This window comes from Thermobia domestica, chromosome 18 (genome assembly GCF_964235325.1).
Source record: "Thermobia domestica chromosome 18, izTheDome1.hap1.1, whole genome shotgun sequence".
Lineage (NCBI taxonomy): Eukaryota > Metazoa > Arthropoda > Insecta > Zygentoma > Lepismatidae > Thermobia > Thermobia domestica.
Window position 1 is genome coordinate 179,766,576 of NC_137471.1, and position 23,792 is coordinate 179,790,367.

Here is a 23,792-nt window from a genome sequence, read left to right on the forward strand (position 1 = left end):
AAGAACCCACTAGCTCTTAAGATGGTAGGCGAGACAGGATGATATCTCGTTATAGGTGTGGTGTCTAAGCTTGTAGGTGTCGGAGTATCATGTTGGTGCAAGTGAAATTACTTCAATAGTGAACAGTGGCATATATTGGTTTACTAACTTGATTTAACTTTACTGACATTAATAATAATAATAATAATAATAATAATAATAATAATAATAATAATAATAATAATAATAATAATAATAATAATAAAAGCTCTTCCTCTTTGGAATAATGAGTAATTGCTAGGGATCCTAGTTTGCCTCTAGTTACGCGTATGCTTTGGATAGGTTGTAACCCTACTCACCAGAGTAAATGGAAGTTGTGCGAGCAATAAGGAACGTTGAAATAGGCGATTAGCAAATGAAGGAGGCTCAGTCTGTAAGAGCCTTCACAACGTAACGCAAATAAATGAAACAAGTAATTATACAGCTATACCGATTCTCATAAAATACTGTAAAACACGAAAGTTGAGTTGCGTTGGCGCAAACCACAACTGAACGGGGCTCTAAAGACCCCAAAATGCGCTGTCATTACTCGAGTAACTTTCCTTTACTCTTCGCTTACGCCAAAGAAACAGATTTCTTTAGATTCAACTGATCCTACCTGGCAGGCCGTTCGTACTCTGCGGGTGTAGGTAGAGTGAAGGGGAATGTGCTCATAGCTACACGATTCTTGCTGCAAAGAGGTTTCTGTGTGTTGCGCTGTCCACTGCGGAAAAGATGATGGTGGATGTTTCTAAATACATAAAGTTTTCAGACATTTGTATCATTGAAAGAAGATAGTGAAATATAAAATTAAGAATATAGAAAGTAAATTAGTTTATATTATAATGACTTTATATGTAGTATTTCAGGGGTACCGCCGGTAGGCCCGGTAATCCACAAAATACGCCAGTGATAGTGCACCCTTATTCGTAACGGTACATTATGGCTTCTTTCAACTACTTTTTTCACGACCGAAAGCAAAATAGCATTGGAAAACTCTTAATCATATTCTAGGTGACCAGAGATAAATTTATTGTGGCCAAGCAAAAGCAAATTGAGTCAATGCAAAAGCATTCGACAAGAAAAAAATGCCATTCTAGGTTCACTAGAAAGCATAGTCCGAAGTGCTTTGTGGTATCCAACTGGCAGGCGACGAGAACCCAACATCACAAGGTGACATGGCTCAGAGGTTAAAGCCATGCCATTAAGACTATCAGCAAGAGTTCCTTCGTGGCTAAGCGGTTAGCGTACGCGCCTGTGGTGTGGGAGACACGTGTTCGATTCCCGGCGGGAGCTCATGTGGTTCGGATTCCAGGTTCACGTCTCATTATAGCCTCGCTGCTGAAAGGGACGCTAAACTGAAATCAAAACAAACAAAAAGCCTATCAGCAACAACTTCCGCGACTACAAACCTCGTAAGATATCACATTGTTAAAGAAAAATTAATCTTCCGGAAACTGTACGAAGCAAATTTGGAAGGAATCAACATGGAAGATAGGGTCTACGTAGAATGACTCAGAAATTTACCTGAAGCGTAGTACTAACTGTAGGGAAGCTACGCACGTTGGCAAATCTCACACGACTGCCAGAGCAAAGAAAGTTTCTTGCAGTGAATCGTGATTGTTATTGTATATGTTTACGAGGGGAAAGTTATACGTACGTAGGGTGGACCAAAACGTGAAGGTGATTGGTGTCTACTCCCAGCGATCTATCAAAAATTCAATCTTCGAGAAGATATCCTTCCTTTGTACGGAGCCACGAACAACCAAATGCATATCAAAAAGGATTATCAGTTCACTCATCTTCTTCGGTTTAATCATGGCATGAAACAGAAAACAAGAACCCATGTCATTCTAGTCCAGGAAATGTAGAGCAATTTTACCCTCAACCTGAGCAAAATTGCAACACAAGCTTTTTAAACATTTTCCATTCAGGAATCACTACTGAATAACATATTCAAAATCCGACAAAATCGGAAAACGGGAAAACCCCAAAAACGGTTTTCAAAATGGCGGACCATGGTTTTTCGAGAAAAATCGTAACCTTTACATTGGCGGCTCTACTAGCCCTCTTAATTGACAGAGACAGGAATTATACCTCGCTGGAACGATCATAGACCACAAATTCCAACCAAGTGACTTTTGTACCCATCATGCCCAACCCGTAGTAGAAGAAGAAAGTCGATTTTTTGTTTTTAATTGATATTTCTTGGAGCCTGGTAACACTGTACGTCCTCATACGCCGGCAAGAAAATTCCTACGCATAGACCAGGCATTGGTAACAATAATACAAGAAATGAAGGACGTAGGTTCAACAGTAAGGGAGATAAAAATTTGGAACCGCGGGTCAAGGAGGGTCACTCTGTATATTTTTTACTGTGGTCTAACTTCTGTTTCTTAAATCTAGCATTCTCACTAATTGTCACAGAGACATGAAGCATACCGCGTTGGAAAGCTTATGGAAACCCCTTGCCAACGACGTATCGCTTGTGCCCCCTGTGCCCAACCTGTAGAAAAAGAAGAAGAAACGTTGAAAAAATTGGGAAAATCTACACTTTTACCTTTCTTGGCCTTTGGCAACCCTGATAATCGTTGGGCACAGAGGGCACAAACGATACGTCGTTGGAAAGGGAGTTCCATAAGCTTTTCTACAAATCAGTACTGAATAGCATACGTAAAATCATAAAGAATAAACTATAGCAACTCTATGGTTTAATAAACCAAAATGGATATTACATTTAATTTAAGTGTTCTGCAATGTTATTTTACTACAAAGGCGATTAAATAATAACTTGTAAACATGTTTCAATTTTCATAGTTCTTGAATTGTTTTCACACTTCTGTGCTGTGTCTTTTCAAAGGTGTGAGTGCAAAAGATGTTTTGACGATTGAGTTTTTTGTGTCTTACATGAACTTAGGCACTGAAGAACTATGGCTGATTCCCTTACACGTGTGTGTATCATCTGCAGAAGCCTAGATCCTGACGATAACCTCATTACACTTCTAGAAAAGGGAGCTGAATGAGTAAACAATGTCAGTAAGGCTCGCGGTAGTAACATTCTCGCCGCTGCAGGTATGGTGGTTCATGTCTCTTGACTGAACTTTCCTGGCACTTTCCATCACGCACACCAAACTGGTCAGGAATGATGCAGGCCATTCACGCAGATCCATCTCTGTATCATCCAGGGAAATCCACTGTTTTCTGCTTACCGATTATTGACCTCCATCCATCTGATATGTCATGCATCTATTCCACTTTAGCGTACAAGAATAATCTTACGAGAAAATATAAAGTCACACCAATCATCACCTTAGACCAACCACTGTTTTGGAAAGCTTCACGTATCCTGCATGACAGAGCACATAACACCATTATTAAGGACACGGTTCTCCTGTTGGGCTCATTTCATATTCTGATGAACCTTCTAGAAGCCCTGATGGATGGTTCAGGCTTACGTGAAATCTTGCATGACGTTTATGGAGACAATTCGGTTGTACATATGTAAAAGCGTAAGTCCGTAGCAAGAGCCTTCCGTGCGCACATGATGGTTGACCTCGCATTAAGTGCATTGCTTGTGGAGAATGATTTTCTGGAGACCGATAACGCAACACACAGAACTATCAACGATGCTTACTCTCTCTATCAGAGTCTGATGTCGGGTGAGATTACTGTAACTCGAGCTAGTTCTTCACATCTTCTTCAAGAAGCCCGAGAAAAAATAGAAGCACGAAAGTCAGAACTTATTAACACATCAAAAAAAGGTCAGTTGTTTCTTGCATACCAGCGCATGTTGACTACAGCAAGGAAACTTGTGGCAGCAGACCGAATAGGAAGCTGGGAGGATCACCTTGATGCTATAGCAGAGTGCATTCCCATTTTCGCTGCAGCAGGATACTTCAATCGGCGTTCTTGTACCTGCAAACAATGTTAACGCTACCACCGGTTAATCCAACATTTCATGAAAGCTTTCAAAATGGGTTCGGAGTTATTAGAAGAAGCAACCGTTATTGGGCTGGGTTGTCCTCTGATCTAGTCATAGAGCAGGTTCTGATGAGACCGCTAAAATCCACTGGAGGTCTAACCCATGGGAGTGGAATGTCGGAGATGCAACGATCTTTGTGGGTGCTCTCAATGCCAGCATGCTCCGAGTACAATCTGGCGATGCAAACTATTACTCACACAGCATATGTCACTAGCGAACAATATAAAGAAGCCGAAACGTCAAGAATGTCACGTGATATCAGTGATACACGTCGCATTCTTGCACGACTGCAGCCCACCTCAACATTTGACGGAGACAAATCGTTGAGAAACATTGCCATTGGCGTCACAGTGGTTTCCTCGGTCAACGTCCGTAATTTATTTTCAGTTGGGGAAGAGCTGGTCAAGAAACTATCTGGCAAAGAACTGTTCACTGTGAAATGAAAATATGCTGATAAAGTCAAAATTCTAGCATCCCCGAGTAGTGTTACAATCAGCAGCGATATCTCCGTCGATTCGAATCTTTTGTTTCAAAGATTGTTAGTTGTCGCTAATGCAGGCAGCACATCTTTAGAGGAGACCTTAGCGCATGAATTAGTGCCTACCCACCAGCTTTATTTGAGTCACCCAGCATGATGCGTAAGGCAGACAAAGCTCCACTGGCCCATGCGATACTAGAGTTCAGAAAGCAGCAAACCGCACAGTTTGAGGAAACGGAGCCAGACAATATTCTGTATGTCTTAGACCGAGGATCTCAGTTACATAGACTACCATGGTGTAAAGGCAGTTCGTACGACAATATCGCTGCATCATTTGCTGAGTATACGGTTCGTAAATATGGCACATTAACCATCGTGTTTGATGGATTTAGATCAGCATCAACGAAAGATGTAACACACCGCCGTCGAGCTGGATCCTGTGCTGGTCCAACAGTGCATTTTATGCCATCGATGGAATTCGTGGGAAAAAAGGACAGCTTCTTGTCCAACAAAATCAATAAGGAGCAAATGATCGACCTCATAGCAGTCCATCTAGAGAAAGTAGGTTGCACAGTGCTTCACCCTGACGGAGATGCTGATGTTCTGATAGCCACAACAACAGTCACAGCTTCCAAAACACATCACACTTTTGTGATTGTAGAAGACACAGACGTACTACTTTTATTCCTATATTACTCACAACCGACTTCATTCCGCTTCGTCTACCGCAGTGACATACATACAAGATAAAACGTTAAGCCCGATTATGACATACACCTAATTCGTGAAAGTCTCAGTCTCAGCTTGTGTGAACATCTCTTTTTGCATACCTTTACCGGTTGCGACAGCACATCACGAGTGTATGGGCTTGGAAAGCAGAAGGCATATATAAAAATGCAGAAAGACTCTAGACTACGAGAAATAGCTTCTGTATTTTGTTTTCCTGGCCAGCCAGCGAGCGCAATAATCGAAGCTGTGCATAAAGCAATGGTTCTATTGTTTGGGGGTGATGAACGCATAGACCTCACTCGTCTTAGACATCGCATGTTCAGTGCAAAAGTCACAACAGCCAAATGTTTCGTAGCTCCAGAAAGACTGCCACCAACTGCGTCTTCCACCAAATTTCTACTCTCTTCGCACCACTCCCTTCCACTGTTTAAATGAATATGGTGGTGAGGACAGTGTTAGCGTAGGCGATGACAATGTAGATGTGTAATTTGCCTCCCAAAGTCTTTCGTCTTCACATTCTTTTGTTTTAGAATATTTTTGCTTTATATACAGGTGTTATGTTTCTATAAAACAAATTGTCTTGTACACTGTATTATGGTATGACCTTCTATTTGCTATTGCTTGTGGTGTGTGCAAAGAAACTGAATGTTTTAACTGTTTAAATAAATATGGTGAGGACAGTGTTAGCGTAGGCAATGACGATGTAGATGTGTCATTTACATCCCAAAGTCTTTCGTTATTCCCATTCTTTTGCTTAAGAATATTTTTGTTTTATGTATAGTACTTATATTAAAGCGACCTAAGAAACAGAAGTTAGACCACAGTAAAAAATATACAGAGTGACCCTCCTTGGTCCGCGGTTCCGAATTTTTATCTCCCTTACTGTTGAACCTACGTCCTTCATTTTTATATATTATTGTTACCAATGTCTGGTCTACGCGTGGGAATTTTTCTGCCGGCGTATGAGGACGTACAGTGTTACCAGGCTCCAAGAAATATCAATTTTAAAAAAAATAAAAATCGGCTTTCTTCTTCTTCTTCTACGGGTTGGGTATGATGGGTACAAAAGTCACTTCGTTCGAATTTGTGGTTTATGAGCGTTCCAACGAGGTATCATTCATGTCTCTGTGTCAATTAAGAGGGCTACTAGAGGCGCCAACGTAAAGGTCTACGATCTTTTCGAAAAGCCATGGTCTGCCATTTTGAAAACCGTTTTTGGGGGTGTTCCCATTTTCCGGTTTTATCGGATTTTGGATATTTACATCAGGTGAGGTACCTAAAGAAAATAAAGGTGTAAAACTAAAGGTTGCAGTTTTGCCTAGGTCAAACCGTATTTTGGCCCGTCTATTGCTTTTTCAGGATATTCTTGTCAAAATTCATAACGTTAATCCAATTAAACTGTTTAAAAGGCGTATAAACATACCCTCGCTAATCAATGAAAAGCCTGAAATAAAGAAGTGGATGGAATGTATATGCCTGTGTGCGAACGTAGTTTGCTTTAGTGGAAACTTTGATGCCGGGCGATAGTCCCCAATGCTGGAAGTAACCCTCAACGACGATACACTATTGACAAAAAAAAAAACTTGTGAATTTGACAAAAATGTCATAGTAGCGTTAACATTGAAATGAAATGCTCATATATAGTAGTTGTTGTGTTTATCAGTTAGCATTAAACGCAGTATTCTCATAAAGTTAACGAGTGCCAAAGAGGAAAACTTCAGAATGAGGTATTCTAATGTCTAAAGGTGTGATACATGTAAATATCTTCTTTACAGTGAAAATTTTTATGACAACACATTCCTAATATTTTATGTTTTAATAATAGTTGGCACAAAAAATACTTCCCTGATTTTAGAAAAATGAAAATTATTTTTTGAAAACTTTTTATTAAAGAAACTGTTTCTCAAAACCGGTTTAGATTTATATCGAAGCGAATCTGGTTTTGAAGTTGCTTTTATTTTCCATGATAAACAAATTGAGTTTTCTATGAGAGAAGCGGTTCGGATTTTTATTGAAAAGAAATTTGCTTCTCGCTTAACCTGTTTCGAAATACGAGATGTGTTCAAAAAGTAACGAACCTTTGGTTGGTGAAAATACATTTATTGATTTGGAAATTTCCTTGAAAGTAATCTCCCTCGTAATGCGCACACTTCTCCCAGCGCTCCCACCATTGTTGGAAACAATTCTCGAACCCAGTATTTGGACTAGAGACCTGCACGGGCCGAATTTTTCGGCCCGAGCCCAATCCAATCCAAATGTACCTAGGCTCGGCCCAGCCCGGGCCCGAAAAGTTTTGGGGATTTTCAGCCTGAATCCGGCCCGGCCCGATAAGATTTTTAAAATTCTTGGCCCAAGCCCGGCCCGGGCACGATAAATCTTAAAAGTTTCATTTTGTAACATTTTTCACGGGCACACTTCTTCAACGTCTGCCTTTATTCTAATTATTGTTTAACGAAAGTCAATAATTATTAAAGAATTGCAATTAATCGGCCCCAGCCCGGCCGACCTGATGAGAAATCAATGTCGGCCCGTGCAGGTCTCTAGTTTGGACTGATGAGCAACCGTGCCGTCGCATTCCGTATAATGTCTGCTTTTGACTAAAATCGACTCTCGTTTAGTGGCTTTTTCAGCTTGGGAAATAACCAAAAGTCACATGGAAGCATGTCGGGTGAGTAGGGAGTATGACGACACATAGCAATGTTGTGTTTGGCTATGAAAGTTTGAATCGAATTTCGCTTACACTCTCCTTATGCTCAAATTCTCGTTAAAAAATAGAATGAACGGATCCGATTGAATGCTTTTCGCTTGGACATCGCCAAGGTTTCGGCAAAGCTTGATGCAAGACCGCTGCTCAACTTTTTCTGTCATTTTACAGAAAACTTAAATTCAACCACCGCTCACTACACGTCTTTACTCGTTGACCAACTGCCAGAGACATATGCTTTCTGCGAGTGGGAGAAAAATTCACGACTGCGCGTGAGTGTCCCCTGTACACCTACATTGAAGGTATCCCGCGCTTCATTGGTTTAGGCGGGAAAAATAAGGTTCGATAGTTTTTAAACACACCTCGTATGTCTACGAAAATAACAAGAAGAAAAGTAGCTACTATCTCCGGCGAAAATTAGTGGAAACCCAAACAGAAAACATACAACTAAACCAAAATGCTGCTTCTTGCTGATGTAATAAAAACAAATAGGCTGTGGCCATTTCAACGTTATAACGTTAGTTATTTCAGAATTTTGGAACAATAAAAGGGTTCTGATTTTACACAAAAGCAACATAAAATTTGAATTTAGAAGTAGAATGCAACAGTTACAAAGTTCTTTGCCCATGTAGCGTCAATGCCTATATAATGGGGGGGGGGGAACTGTGATTTAGTAGTAAGGTGCACCGTCTCGTGTGAGGATTTTGGTTTGATCCTCGCCCACGCAGGTTTACTTCGAACGTCTTGTTCGTTGGTTTTCTATGGGTTCTCTCATTTCCACTCAACTTCTTATTTTGGTATACTTCACAACCATTCATTTACAGTAATTGTCCTGTTCCTTTAGCCTAATGTACTATGATGTTAAAAGAAAATGTTGGAACAGGGAAGGCCCGTTTACATTTTTCTTTTATAGTTTTGCAACAAACTTCGAAAGCTTTAATATACAGATTGGCATTAAGCACACTTATGATTAGAACATTTTAAATAAGATCAATATTAATTTGGTAGTAAGATGCATAAATATTACATTATTACCAGGATTTTCAGAAATTATAAATTTAAAGTGTGCAATTTGTTTCCTTAGAATATCTGTGTTCGAATTATAAAATCATTGATTGGTGGTACAATCCGCGGCAAAAAACCTGCAACATGAGCATATAAGTTTATTGTGAAATGACGAAGTCTTTTGCTCCAAAATAAGTGTGCACGGGAGGAGGCCGGGGTTATCCTGGCGTGATTCGTTCCACGTAGACGTTATGTTCATTCACTGTGCTGTTAGGCGTAGTTTCACAATAAACTTACATCCTCATGTTGCAGGTTTTTTGCCGCGGATTGTACAAATATAAACGATTATCTCTGGAATGTCGAAATCAGGATACCCTCCCCTTGTGAACTTTAACGAAACTTAAGAACACAGCAAAGTCTGTATAGACAAAATACGTTGATGGAAACATATTTTTAAAAAATTACAACGTTGAATTCAAAGAAAAGAGATTCTCGCTATCAAACATATCTGTCGTGAGAATGTTGATCTTAATACGAAGATCGCAGCACACCAGTCACCGTAGAAAGCAGGGTTTATCGTTGTGTCTTCACTGGAACGCTTCGTAATACTTTCGTGGTCATTCGACAAAACAATAATGTAAATGTGTGTATGAATGTGAACTGTCTAGATCAAAGCACTTATCTGCTATTCTAAAATAATACCAGCATACGTCTATTGTGCAATTAAGTAGCTAGCTTACGTACTGGGGTTGCGAGATACTGGGTGCTTCCCCGCTGAATTTCTACCCGTCTGAATCACGAACCATCAGCGCTTTAAATTATCGGAGGAACAGACTTACCATAATGAAAGTGTTTTACTCACTGGACTCTTAATGCACTGAAAATCCCCTGAGCAAAAGGATCATTCTCACCACTTTAACCAATTTTGCAGTCAAAGCCACTGTTTCCCACCAGTTCTTCAGATCGAAGCTGTGTTGAACATGTGTGGGACAAGGTGGAACAATGTCTGACCGCGAGACGGACTTGACCAAAGATCATTGCCCAGCTACTTCAAAACCTAAAACGAACATTGAAAGTCGACAGACTTCTATCATTTCCACGACCAAATTCATGCCTCAAAAAAGCTGCTTAATTCACCGCCATTGATGATTATATATGCTGTTGAAGTCAGTGCTCTTCGAACTCGTTCTGTTGTATGTTTATGATAACCTATTATCATCATGCTCGGATTACTACAATCTCCTGTTTCTAGCATAATAACTTCGCGCTAGAATCGTAAATTCCAATTGGTCATTCTGAAGTTCATTTCTGCCAGTAAAATTTATTCATTTTCATATATACAGTAGGAAGTCGAAAATCCGAACTAATTGGGACCACAGGTATTTCGAATTTTCAAATTTTTCGGATTTTCGAAAATGGCCAGGAAAATGCCATTTAGGCTTAAATATACTGTACGGTATGCTCTTTTATCGATACAGTGGTTATACTGTACATACAGTAATTACAATACCATACGTAAGGCTACTTACATTTAAGGTTTCTGAAGAACCTGCTCGTACATTAAATTACACTGTTCTTATAACTCACACTTAAAACTTAACTTGTGTAGGCCTAAGGGAAAATAAAAATAAAAAGCGTATGACAAACAATTATATATGAATGAGCTTTTGTAAAAACAGTGACTTTCACACAAACGCAACGGACAACACTATAGTTTGTTTACCGCTAACGCTAAGACAAAAGGTTAAATGTTTCTAGGGACCACGTTCGGATTATCGACGTCCTACTGTATATTTAGTGGCAAGAAATTTAAATATCTCACAGTGATTTGTGAGAAAGGGTTGGTATTACCCCCACACTATAAAACTGATATACAGTAGTCTTTTTATGTTTTATATATCACAAAGTAAATATGAAACAGAGTGCATTTTAAACATCACAAACACTACAAATTTCTTTCTTTGCCTTCATACTTTCGTCATTATCCAAACTTCCGAAACAAGTAAGAAGTTAAAATTTACAATATTGAAACTTACCATTTCCTAATCTCCTTGTCAGTAACTGAAAAGAAAACAAAATAATTATAAAGTAATTTTATAGTAAAGAAAATAATTTATATTTTACAAATTAATAGCAATATTAATACTAAATGCTTTTAAACTGAAGTAAAACACTGAACTGCTGAACAAGACCGTCCTGTTCATAAAAATAAATACTTTATATGTTACGTTTCGGTCTTCTAACCAAGATTCTCACCAGACATACACTAAATCTGTATACTATGCAACCATACTAATATAACAGCCACAAAAACCTACCTGGTCCCTCATTGGTCGGAACAACTAGCGAAGCAACGACGTCCGTTGAAGACAGCCTAAGCCAATCATATGCGCCCAAATTTAAGACTACTCGACCAATGAGAGAACATAAGAAGAAAAACATCATAAAACAACATTAACATATAATTCCCTGTGTTTGTGAATAAGCGTTCTCCGTTCTTTATTAATGCTCAAGCCTTTACTCCAGTTCATTAAGTTCCTATCTTCTTTTTCTATCCATCAGCCTCTTTCCATTTCCTAGGCAACACATTTTCTTCATATTCTAACACAATAAATTTCTCCCAGTCCATCTTATGTCCTTTTTCCCTTGACATGTTTGAAAATAGCATTACCTTCTCTACTATATTTTACATCACTCTTACGTTATTTAATTCTTTCAATCAACAATTTAGAAAGAAAAAGAATGGAAAACGCTTATTCACAAACACAGGGAATTATATGTTAATGTCGCTTCATGGTGTATTTCTTGTTATTTTGAGATGTTCTATCATTGGTCGAGTAGTCTTAGATTTGGGTGTATATGATTGGCGTAGCCTGTCTTCAACGGACGTCGTTGATTGGCTAGCTGTTTCAACCAATGAGGGATCAGGTAGGTTTTTGTGGCTATTATATTAGTATGGTTGCATAGTATACAGATTTAGTGTATGTCTGATGAGGATCTTGGTTAGAAGATCGAACCGTAACATGTAAAGTATTTATTTTAATGAATAGTACAGTCTTGGTGAGCAGTTCAGTGTTTTACTTCTGTTCTTATCTGCAAGACGTGCAGCAATGTTCTGTTGTTAGCATTTAAACTATAAAACGTATTAGTAAAGTACGAACCAAAATCAAGAGCTGACCATTACAATCAAAAAGCTTATAAATATCACTTTCCTTCGTCCATAATCATAGGTATTCTTCCTATACCTATTAGATATTAGATAATCATTGGCCGCAATTATTAGATAGTGGCCTTATGCAGGCAACTTCCTTTCTCATTCTTTTTCCCGGCGGGAGCTCATGTGGTTCGGATTCCACGTTAATCAGTAGGTCCACGTCTCATATAGCCTCGCTGCTGAGAGGGACGCTAAACTAAAATCAACTCAACTCAACTTTTCATTCTTTCCTAATTCCGCGCGTAGTGTGATTACGCCAGAACGTCATCTCTGAAACGTGATGGGCGAACATGACCACATGTGGCGAAAGCCCAAGGTATCTACTTCTAATCTCCTATTTTACCTTCCACCCTTTAGTCTATCATTTTACATTATGGATAGGTACGAGCGAGTTCAAGTGAGTTTTCATTGAAACTAGACTCGAAATAGACATCTTACAGCTGAACTCGAAAACTCGGTTCAAAAAATTTCCTTCAGCTCAACTCGAATTTGACTCGAGTTCCGAGACGAGTCGAGCCAAATCGAGCTAAATTCTGTGTGTAGTTTCAAGTACTTTCTTCAAGTATCCTACATAGACAATATAATTATTATCAATGATACTACAATACTACAACTTATTATTATTATTATTATTATTATTATTATTATTATTATTATTATTATTATTATTATTATTATTATTATTATTATAACAATACCGTGTATAAACATGAAAGTTAGGCGGTTTGTATCTGAATACTAAAAAATAGTTGACTACTGACCTCGGTAGTCTAGAAGTAGTTGACGAGGTACTAGGTTTGAGTTCCGGAGGAGCAAGTATGAGGCTCGAGTCAAAAATTGTTAAAAGTTAGAGGGCGCCGGCCAAACATGTTCAAAACTGCTCGGCCCGGGTTTAGGACTGTCAACGGCAAGAGCGGCTTGGCTCATAGCTCATTCACTATTGAGCTGAGCCAACAGCTCACCCAACCGAGCCGGCTCGAGCCGATGACTCACCTGAGCCGAGTCCACATTACTGCTTACATTTCTCATAGCTTTCTCTTTTCAGTCTAATCAGGTAATGATTTCAAAACGAGTTAAAACGAGCGAGCCATTTATAAATCTCGTCTCGACTCGGAACTCGACCTTAAAACAGTGACTCGGCTCGTAACTCGACTCGAGAATATTACCTGTGACTCGGCTCGAAACTCGACTCGAATTCGCTTCGAGTTTTGAGTCGAGTCTAGTTTTAGCTGGACTCGTGCCCATCCCGTTTTTACATAAACATGTTACGTTTGATTTTATATTATGTGTATATACTAATATATTTGCTTACTGTGTAGGTCCTAGCTACGAGAATAATGTTCGCTCTACTCCCCCGAGTATCCATTAGTATTTTGTGCGTTCAATTGAATTTAGTGTCCCGTTTAGCACCAAGGTTATATACAACATGTACATGCAGATTAACATAGAACCCGAGGCACAAGAGGGGGCGCGGTGGCTCAGTGGTAGAGCGTTCACCTCTGGTGCTTGGGGTCCCGGGTTCGTTCCCAGCCCCCGCCAAGTGAACTTTGTGGTGGACAAACACCTTGCTCGTAGGTTTTCTCGGGGTTCTCCCACTTTCTTCATTCCACCATTTTCACTCATCTCTCATCATCACCGTCTCCTTTAGCCTAACCGGCATAACCGTGGGACGTAAAACTCAAAGATTTCATTTTTTTCCGAGTCACAAGAGCTTGCGCCGGTAATTTAACCCGGGTCTCCCGCGTCGAAAACTTGTACGCTAACTATATTGGGACGAGGGAGGTCATTAGCATTTTAATCTACACAGAGTCAAGATTAAACAAGTAGACAATATTATGCAAATGTATCTCTTGAATTAAAGAAGAAAATATTTTAAGATTCCAATAATTATTTCCAGAGTAAGTTAAACTGTTCATTTAGCCCTTTATTTGTGGGCTCTATCAGATAGAACGTTCATGCTCTGCTAGAGAGGGCGTATATGTCACTTACGTACTTTGAATAGTGTTTTCTAGTCTTAATTGTCGTCTCGAAAGCAACATGAGAAGCACGTTTTTAAATATGAGACGAGATTAGAATTATGATAATGTTCGTTTTGTTTTCAAGACGAGAATTGCAAATAGACAGGAAATTTTGGTGAGCAACATTATTTCTCTTAAGCAGTGATCGAACTGAGACGGTGTGCGGCAGTATACCATACCGCCTCTGATTTTTCAGTGGTGAAGGCATACCGTCTCTGATTTTTCAATGACTAAGACATATCGTCTCTGGAAAGTAGATGGTAAATATCTTTAATAAATCCATTCTTATACACAGTAATTGACGAATAACTTTGCGATCTTGAATAACAAAATGATCTTGAAAAACCCTTTAAGTTTTACGTCCCACGGTTATGCCGGTTAGGCTAAAGGAGACGGTGATGATGAGAGATGAGTGAAATGGTAGAATGAAGAGTGGGAGGAAACGGGAGAACCCCGAGAAAACCCACGAGTACGGTCTTTGTCCACCGCAAAGTCCATACGGCGCGAGCTGGGATCGAACCAGGGACCCCAAGCACCGGAGGTGATCGCTCTATCACTGAGCCACTGCGCCCCTCTAAAACGATCTCGTTTCTTATGTATAATGTATATATTATACATAAATGTATATGTATATTTCTTATGTGTAATTTCTAAGTTGATAACAGACATTTTTGTTATCTTTTTCGTGCCTTTCGTTTTTAAAATGAGCTGCCTTCAAAGAAGTTCACCTAGTTCATATTTTGATGTGCCATATTAAATTGTTTCTTTGTTATGTATGTGTGTGTGTATCTTCTTGCTTTAATGCATATAAATGCCATCTTTTGAGCATGGGCGGATTTACGGGTTGTCTACTATGAGGGGGACCTTTTGAGGTTTGGAATACCACACAATCGAGTGGGGGGACGTGAATTTTTCTCACAGGAAATTGTTAATATCTTCATTCGGTTTTTGAGCATTTTGGTGTATAATTCTCTATAATACAACATAAGGGTATATTTTAATTTTTTTTTCAGAAAATTGTTGGTGGGGGATCAAAATCTCTCCATATATATCCCCCTTTCGTTACTACAGAGAAGCTCTCCAATGGTTATCAGTCATTATCTAAATAGAAATGCAATGTTTTAGGCAACATAACCTGACTTCATTTCAGCATTTAGATAGCTGGTATGTTGAGTCAAGATCGTAATAAAACACACCGCCTACGCTTTTTTTTTCAGTTGGAACACTGCCCTTAAGTCTTAGATCTGAAGTATTGTTTGAGTGCTACTTGAGTCATACTTTGAGAACTATAAATTGATAGAAATGATTGTACGAACAAAATGAACAGCAATTATAAACGTTTAAAGAAACGCAAGTCATTACACAATGCACTGCAGTAATAAATATCATTTAAATATTGTTATATCACATTATTCGTGGATCTCTTATGCCTAGGAAGACTTGTCCTCAGTTTTAAATTAAATTAAGAAGAGAACTAGGGCAGCAAATTTCGTACAGAAATTTTGAAATCGAGACGAGAAAAACAAATTTAAAAAAAAAAATGAAATGGAAAAAGAAGGAATTCTAGACTCATATAACATTTGCGAGACGTCTGGTCTTGTTTTTTGGGCATTACTAAGTTCAATGTCAACTCTCTGCAGTGGCGGATCTAGGCAAGGGCCGGGGGGCTTAGGCCCCAAATTTTTTTTCAGTGACAAAATAATTTAAGCTATTATTTATATATTTTTGAAAGTTTATATGTACCTATCATAGTCTGGGTAGTGGCTGGCTCCCCCCCCCCCAAGGTTTTACCTCCTAGATCCGCTACTGACTCTCTGTGAGCTAACCGGGCTGCGCACCTACGGTATAACCTAATAAGAATATCGTACTTCTCATCAAAAAGCCAGATAAGGACTACTTCTAAAAAACAAAAATAATAACTATATATAATAGGGTAAGTCGGAAAATAAGTTATCTCTCAGCTCTAGACAGACGTGTTTATTCACACAAATTGCGAAATCAAAAAAAAAAAAAACATTTACTTTATTTTCCTCATAAAGACGCTGATGCATTGTTGCAACATTTTATTACGTTTAAAAACCTTCCTGGGAAAATGCGTGTTATGAATACAGAAAAAACTCTTTACGGCTGTTTTCAGTTTTTTATTATCTCCGAAGTACCTTTCCTGCGAACCTACTTTAACGTCCGAAATAAATTGAAATCGTTATGCACGAGATCGGAACGGTACTGACCAGTGCTTAAAGTGATATCAGATGAGGTGACGGTATGGAGCAAATATAACCCCTTAGAGCAGTAATTTAGACAGAACCCTAAAGAGCATCTCTACTCCTGACATTTTTGCAGCATTTTTGATGTGAAGAATCTATAGAAAGAGAGAGAGTGAGTACTAATGTAGTAAATGTTTTACTCCTCACTGTCATCAGCCGAACAGAAGTAAATATTTATGAAATTATTTTATTTTTCTAAGATTTTCTTTGAGCATATCAGTGATATAAATGAGGAAGAACACGAATGGTACGTATATTTAAACATCGCATTTATAAAGGTAACTAAGAAAGTTATGTCGCTTTTTGTGAAGGTCTGTATTTAATTGGACCTCACATCGTAAGTTGAATGATAATGGTGATAAGGCGAAGCTCAGTTGTTGGTGTAGGTTTATCCAACATACTATCTGGTTGTGAGAGTTCAGTTACACAGTGAACTTGCGTAAAGACACAGTCAACATGGGTCCTCCACAGAGCGTCATAAGGCCGTGTATGCTGTACGAGTTCAAACTGAGGTCAAACGCCACTGCAGCGGGATGGAAGATATGCCAGGCCTTTGGTAAGAGTGTCGTGACTAGTGGACAGTGGAGCGGTGCTTTAACAAGTTTAAGGACGGTGATGAAACACCCGAAGACGCACTACGTGCAGGAACACCAACAGATGTACAAAATGAAAATCTTTAGACAGCAATTGAGGCGAACAGTGGCAGGACATGTGAGGAACTGAGACTACGATTCAGTATGAGTCGACAAATCATTCGAGAGCACCTCCATCAACTTGGGAAGCACTATAAGTTGTGTCGATGGGTCCCACATGACTTAACTCCGAGCCAGAAGACAACACTAGCAGACACCTGTGTTTCTTTGCTGTCTCCTCTAGGGATGCGCACGAGACGAGTCGAGACAGGATTCTCCTGACAAAATTCGAGTCGAGACAGCTCTTCCAATAGAAAAATATATATTTTCGAGTCGAGACATCACTTTTACGGCACGTTTTCGAGTTGAGACAGCCATAAATCTTGTCTCGTGCGCAACCCTAGTCTCCTCTGAGGAAGGAGCCATTTGTAGACAGGGTGTTGGCATGTGATGAGAAATGGGTGCTGTAGGAAGCTCCACGGCGCCGTCATCATTGGTTAGCATCCAATGAACCCGTTCCAAAACAGCCAAAACCAGCACTGCACCAGAGGAAAGTCCTTCTGTGTGTTTGGTGGACTGCTCGCGACATCGTCCAACGGGAACTTCTACCAGCTGGTCAGAACACTACTGCAACTGTATACTGTCAGCAGTTGAGCCATGTTCAAGAAAAACTCAAAACCCTGGAACCAGCACTTTTGAATCACAAAGGGATCCACCTGTTACAGGACAACGCTAAGCCCCACGTGGCTACGATGACCCGGGACACCATTCTACGCCCTGGACTATTGCATCCACCATACTCCCCGCACATTGCACCGTCCGATTACCCCCTGTTCCATTCCTTGGATAATCACCTTAGAGGACGCCAGTTGATATCCCTAATAGAGGTGCTAAATGCACTTGGTATCTTCTTCGCTTCACGGCCCATCAATTTCCACCGCGATGAAATCCATTACCTTCCAGAACGTTGGCAGAAAGTCGTCGATGCCGATGAGGACTATTTTTGGCCTTAGGCGTCATACCGATGTTCGTGAAAAAGTGGTTATTGAGAAAGCGACAGAACTTTTATACAATAGCATAGTGATCCAACGTGGCCTTTAAAGCTTTGTAGTCACTCTCGTCTGGTCTCTAGTATCTAGTTATTTAATGATTCTTTCCAATCTCATTTTCATTTTGAAAAGCTTCTTCTGGCCTCGTATCGTCTCGTGGTCAACACTAATTTTCTTATAGTTGTAAACACAAAAGTCCAGGCAATGTGAAAAAAGTAATTTTGAATTAAAAAAAGAAGTCCTCTCAATGTCAGGGTGGATCCAGGTTAAACATTTTAGGCAGGCGGTACGGTAGTTAGATTTTTTGAAGGGGGGGGGGTTGGAATTGCTCAAACAAATGTTGAAAAAAAAATCAGGAGCACAAAATCTGCCATTGAATAGGATGATAGGGAACTGTTATTTCTTTCGAAGCAGCAGCAACGAAATCCTTGATAAAACATATTTGTTGACTCAACACTAACGCCATACTTATTTCTGTGTAAAATATTTTTTTTTTTTCCTAGACGCAAATTACAATTTTAATCACTTATTTTTACCGGTATGCCATACCGGCCGATTTTCTAACTTTCGGATGCATAACCGGCTCATACCGACTCACTTTAAGCACTGGTACTGACTCTAGCGCCCCTAACTGAAAACCCAGTGTTATGTGCTTAGTCAAGACACAATTTTATGGACAATATACTTCTACAAGTCGGTTATGGAATTTTTCACCGGGCGTTTCATGGGCCCATACAAATCGTACAACCGCTTCCATTTCCTCTTTTCACCTGAGGTTCAAAATGAATCTTTTTTCCATGTTTTCCGGGCACAGATTGGGCGTCCATTGGTTAACGATTTCTCGGGGACAAAGAGATTAAACTTACTTTTCGACTTACCCTCGTATAGTATCATTTCACTAACAAAAGCTCAAATCCAGTGAGGCACATATAAATCTTTACAAATGCAAAATAATTAAATCTTTCAATTTTGGTCCCGAGGTTATGGCAACTAATCTAAAGGAGACTGTTACGGTGAGAAATGAATCAATTGGTGTAATGAATAAATTGCGAGGAAACTGGAGAATCCCAAGAAACCCCACACACACGGTGTTTGTCCATCACAAAGTTCACTTGACGTGAGCTGAGATCGAACGAGGGACCCCATGCACCAGAGGTGAAAGCTCTTACCACTTTTTTTTTTAAAAAAAAAGCTTCGACTTATTTTCTACTTCAGCCACTTTTGATTACTACTAGACGCCACAGGGACGTGAACACAGAAACATCGAGGACAGTTAAAATTCCACCTTGCTACTACAGAGGGATTCAAATCCTAATGGGTTTCACCTCACAATCATCAGACCGCTCGACTACAACTACCAGTGGCTCATCTTTAGAATTGTGAATGAGCATTAGTGAGTAGGTATTATACGTTGAAAATCTTCTTAATCTAGGAAGAGATACGGTTGGTCAGTAATAGAGTAGTTACTTCTTGTGCAAGTGTTTCCTGGTTTGATTTCGGCTCTTCGAATTTGCGATGGATCTATTTGTGTCCGTGGATTTTCCCGGGGTTCTTCCGGCTTCTTCCACATTTTCTTTCCAAGTTATTTCATAATCATTCACTTTTATCAATTAATCCGTCTATTGTTATTCTCAATTCTTGAGTGCTTGGTAAGAGCCCTTTCACATTATCCGGCGAACTATCGTGAATGGCGACGGTGACAGGGTAGAAACACATTGCAAACAATGGAGCTCTTCACATATATGCGGCGGTGGCCGTTCATTTACACGGCGAACAAAAATAGCCACCTCTCCCTGCTAAAATCCGGTGCGGCAGATCGCCTTGTATAGCCGAGCGGGACATTACAAGCAATGGAGCTCTTCACATATACGCGGCAAACTGCCGGATGGGTGTTGGGGGAGGGAGGAAGTGTCCCCAGGAAAGAGTAGAGAGCGGCTGCAATAATATGGAAGTGTGTGTGTGTGTGTGGTTATGTTCTAGCCCAGGACACAAGGAGTAATTTTAACCAAACTTGTTACATACAATGTATGGAAAAAGATGACACGTAAAAATAATCGAAATCAAATACTTCAGCAATATTACATATTTAGTAATAATATCTTAATGTGCTTTCGCAAAGCAAGAAAGAATTCATGATGTGATATTTGATAAATATACCGTATTTTATATATTTTATAACTTTTAACACTTCTATGGGTGTAATTCCTTGAATAGTTCCTTGAATTCAAGGACTAGAGCAGTGCTTTAAAGAGACTCAAGTCAATAGTTGGAACGCTTAAAACAAACGAATAAATCCGAAATACTATAACCATAATAATAATAATAATAATAATAATAATAATAATAATAATAATACATACATACATACATACATACATACATAGATACATACATACATACATACAGACCAACCTTGGGTCCAGTGGTTGAGTGTTGACTTGGGATTCTGGGATAGGTCTCAACTACCAACTCTCCTGAAAGGACTTTATCCTGGTTTTCCCAGTCACAACAGGTGAATACCGGGATGGAATTTTAAATATCCAGAACCCTGCAGTTATTTTGCTCAAGTCTACAAATTGTGGAAACAGTATAGAAAATGCTCCTTCAAGATACCCCTTCTTAAATAAAAAAAAAGGTGAATCCACATGTGTCTCTGACTTTGTTTTTTCTGCCTGTCTTAACAAGGCTAGTAGAACACACTTCTTACGTCTGTCCATTGCAACCACCACAACACGACAAGAGTCACAAGGATTTGTTTCTGCAATTTCACAGTAACCATGCTCGCATATTTTTCATACACGGCAATACGCCAGGTAATATGAAAGGGTACACTTCTCACCCGGCAACTGCCGCTCACGTCGACGGCAAATCGCCGCCTCAATTTGAAAGAAGCCTAAGAAAGGATTTTACACATTTATAAGTGTAAACGAGTCAATCTTCTGCTAAATTATCAAACCTTTATGATAATTATCAAAATTTTATACGTAATGTCTTAATGAAGTAACCCTACTTCATTTTTAATAATTTTACCCGTTTATGGCTCCAGAAGAAGAGGGCCAGCCATTGCTTCATCAAGGGTGTCCAAACAGAGAAGGCCCCATAGTAGGAATAATCGGGGAACTGTATAAAAAATAAATTTAAGCGGGGGTGTTGTATTGATTTCTGGGAGAAGAATGAAATTTCAGCTGTTATATCATAAAATAACTCACTGTGGGGTCCCTTGAAACAGTCTCTTACAACAGGGCGCACATATCGATTGAAGGTCTTCAAATACCTTCGTACATCAGAGTCTTGAAGAGATTTGTTATGGTATTGGTTAGTACATGTAGACACATAGCGCAAAACAATTTGTTATTTTATACTTATATTCAGGTTAGTTTAGTTTTTTACTTTATTTATTCTAGGATGTCCCCCGGTGAGCACGCTAACCAGGGAAGGGACAACGAAGAAAACTGTAGGGAAAGAAGCTGTCTGGGACCGATGTTAGGTACTAACTTGGCATTTACTTGGTGTGAATTAGGAAAACCCAAAGAAAACATCCCTCACGATGGCAAGCCTAAATAAAATGTTACACCTATTCAACCGAGTTTCCCCACCGGGAATGATTACTGGAACCGCACGCACCAAAAGCAAAGCGTTACCAATTACACTACGTTGGTCCAGATGGGTTTGTTTAGTTTCTCGTTAAATATTCATATGAGGCGTTCGGTGTACGAGAGATTCAAGTTCAATTTTGGTCATTTCTGACATATTTCATAGATACCTTTCAATGCTTAAAGGATTCATACATGAGCGTCATTTCATACTTGGATTGAGTGCGGCAAGAGCACCACTGACATAAAGACTTTCACGTTTTGTAGTAGTATATTAGTAGACAATGGATTAAAGTGTATGTTCGTCAAACTCTTGGGGCAGCAATTACCCCTCCTGCCCCCCTAAATGACGCTCCTGGATTCAATTCCAGATATTGTAAATAACTCTTACGCATGGAAAAAAGTGTTCACTTTTCCACGTAGTTAACGGGTCGTACGTACAAACTTTGTGTTTTTTCCTCTCAGAACTTAGATAATTGGATTGCAATTCCTTTTGTTCTGAATATCTCATATTAACTAATCTTATTTCAGTAACACTTGACAAATTTATAGCCTGAAATATCTATTTTCCGATGTACTAGCACCTGCAATCTCACTGGGGGCACTCTATTCCAAAAATGTGTATGAATATTTTCCACTTTCTTTGCTAACTTTGCACTTGTCAGTCCTATATATGCTGTTGATCAATAGCCTAATTGATTCATAATACAACGACTTACGAATCATTAATTTATGCTAATTAGGGTGCAAGCAGGAACTTCGTACTGAATGTGTATAACTGATTTTGGGGTATGTTTAGTACAAGGGGTCCAGAAGCACGTAAAAAACACAAAATTTACAGGAGAAATGAGTGATGCAAGTACTTAGATGTAACAAAGTAACCAAATCTAACCTAACCTAACACAAACTAACGTAAGGTAACCTGAACTAGCTTAAACTAACTCAATATTAGTAGAAATAAGCTAAATTCTATCATTTCTTTAGAAAATTATGCGGGACTCCTACACTAATATAACATAAACTAAACTAACCTAACGTAACCTAAACTAGCTTAACCTAACTTAAACTAACCAGCCCTAACCTAAACTAACCGAATGTGAACAGAAATTACTAAAATTGTAACAGTTTTTAGAGAAAAGAACTGGACCCCTTCTGCTAAACATAGGCCCTGATTTTAAAGGGGGTAAGGGAACGTTACGTTTTTAAAGTAATATAAATTTATATGCACTGCCTAGTACAAGGGCAAATTATAACAAATATTTTGTACTAACGAATTCTTAAATATTGAAAGTTAATTCTCGTACCTAAAGATGGATTTCATAGTAAGTACTTAGTTATACATAAAATAACGAACCACATAATAACAAAATTTCAACACAAAACCAGGTGTACTTACAGTATGTTTCTTTCTTGAGATACTCCACCTCTTCTTGAGTTAGTTTTGACTTTTTACCACCCATTTTTTATTCATTTGTAAAACTATAATGGGAGATAATGTATAAAAAGACATCTTTCACGAGACATTTCTACCAGGAGTTATGCACTTGAAATTTTAATTTTTGCATTCAGTATTTACACTGCAACCTTAAAGGTGAATAATAGGCCTATGCCATGTTCCATAATCTGTTTATCGAAACTTCATTGACCTTTCAGCTACCAGAGGAAAGAATTTAATTTTAAAAGCAATATAGAAATTTTGAAACTAATTACATAGTCATGTACATATTTATAAACAAAAAAATCACTGTCTAGTTTCATGACAATGGACTTAATAAAAATTGCATTGTTGAAAGTTCCAATATTACTTTTGTTTATTAGAAATGAAATATGTGGATGGTTAAATACTAATATGTGTTAAATCTAAACACGTGATGTGTGTTCGTGTTTTATATTTTGTTTCCTCTCATGCACTACGGAATTATCACAAAGTGACTGCTCCTCTTATCTTGAATTCTAATATGCTCACGACTGACAAGTTCCATATTGTTTTAAACTGATTTTTTCTACAAAGTAATTATAAAAGTTGGAGAAAAGGTACATACAACACAAATAATTTTATTTTCTCTATCTACTTTTCACTATAATTCAGTTTTTCTCAACTTG

General features: G+C 38.8%; 1 protein-coding gene across 2 annotated transcripts in view; it reads right to left on the bottom strand.

Moving 5' to 3' along the window:
* LOC145676209 (frequenin-2-like) overlaps positions 1 to 23,232 on the bottom strand; it is a 102,565-nt gene extending 79,333 nt beyond the window's left edge. The window contains exons 1-2 of one of the 2 annotated variants that reach the window (XM_081747132.1): positions 23,086 to 23,232; positions 10,953 to 10,977 (exon numbers count right to left, since the gene is read on the bottom strand). In XM_081747132.1, coding sequence (XP_081603258.1) covers positions 10,953 to 10,977; positions 23,086 to 23,149 — 89 coding nt within the window. In that variant the 5' untranslated portion in view covers positions 23,150 to 23,232. The remainder of the gene's footprint in view (positions 1 to 10,952; positions 10,978 to 23,085) is intronic. The other variant, XM_081747133.1, reaches the window with a different exon arrangement.
* Positions 23,233 to 23,792: the final 560 nt, after the last annotated feature.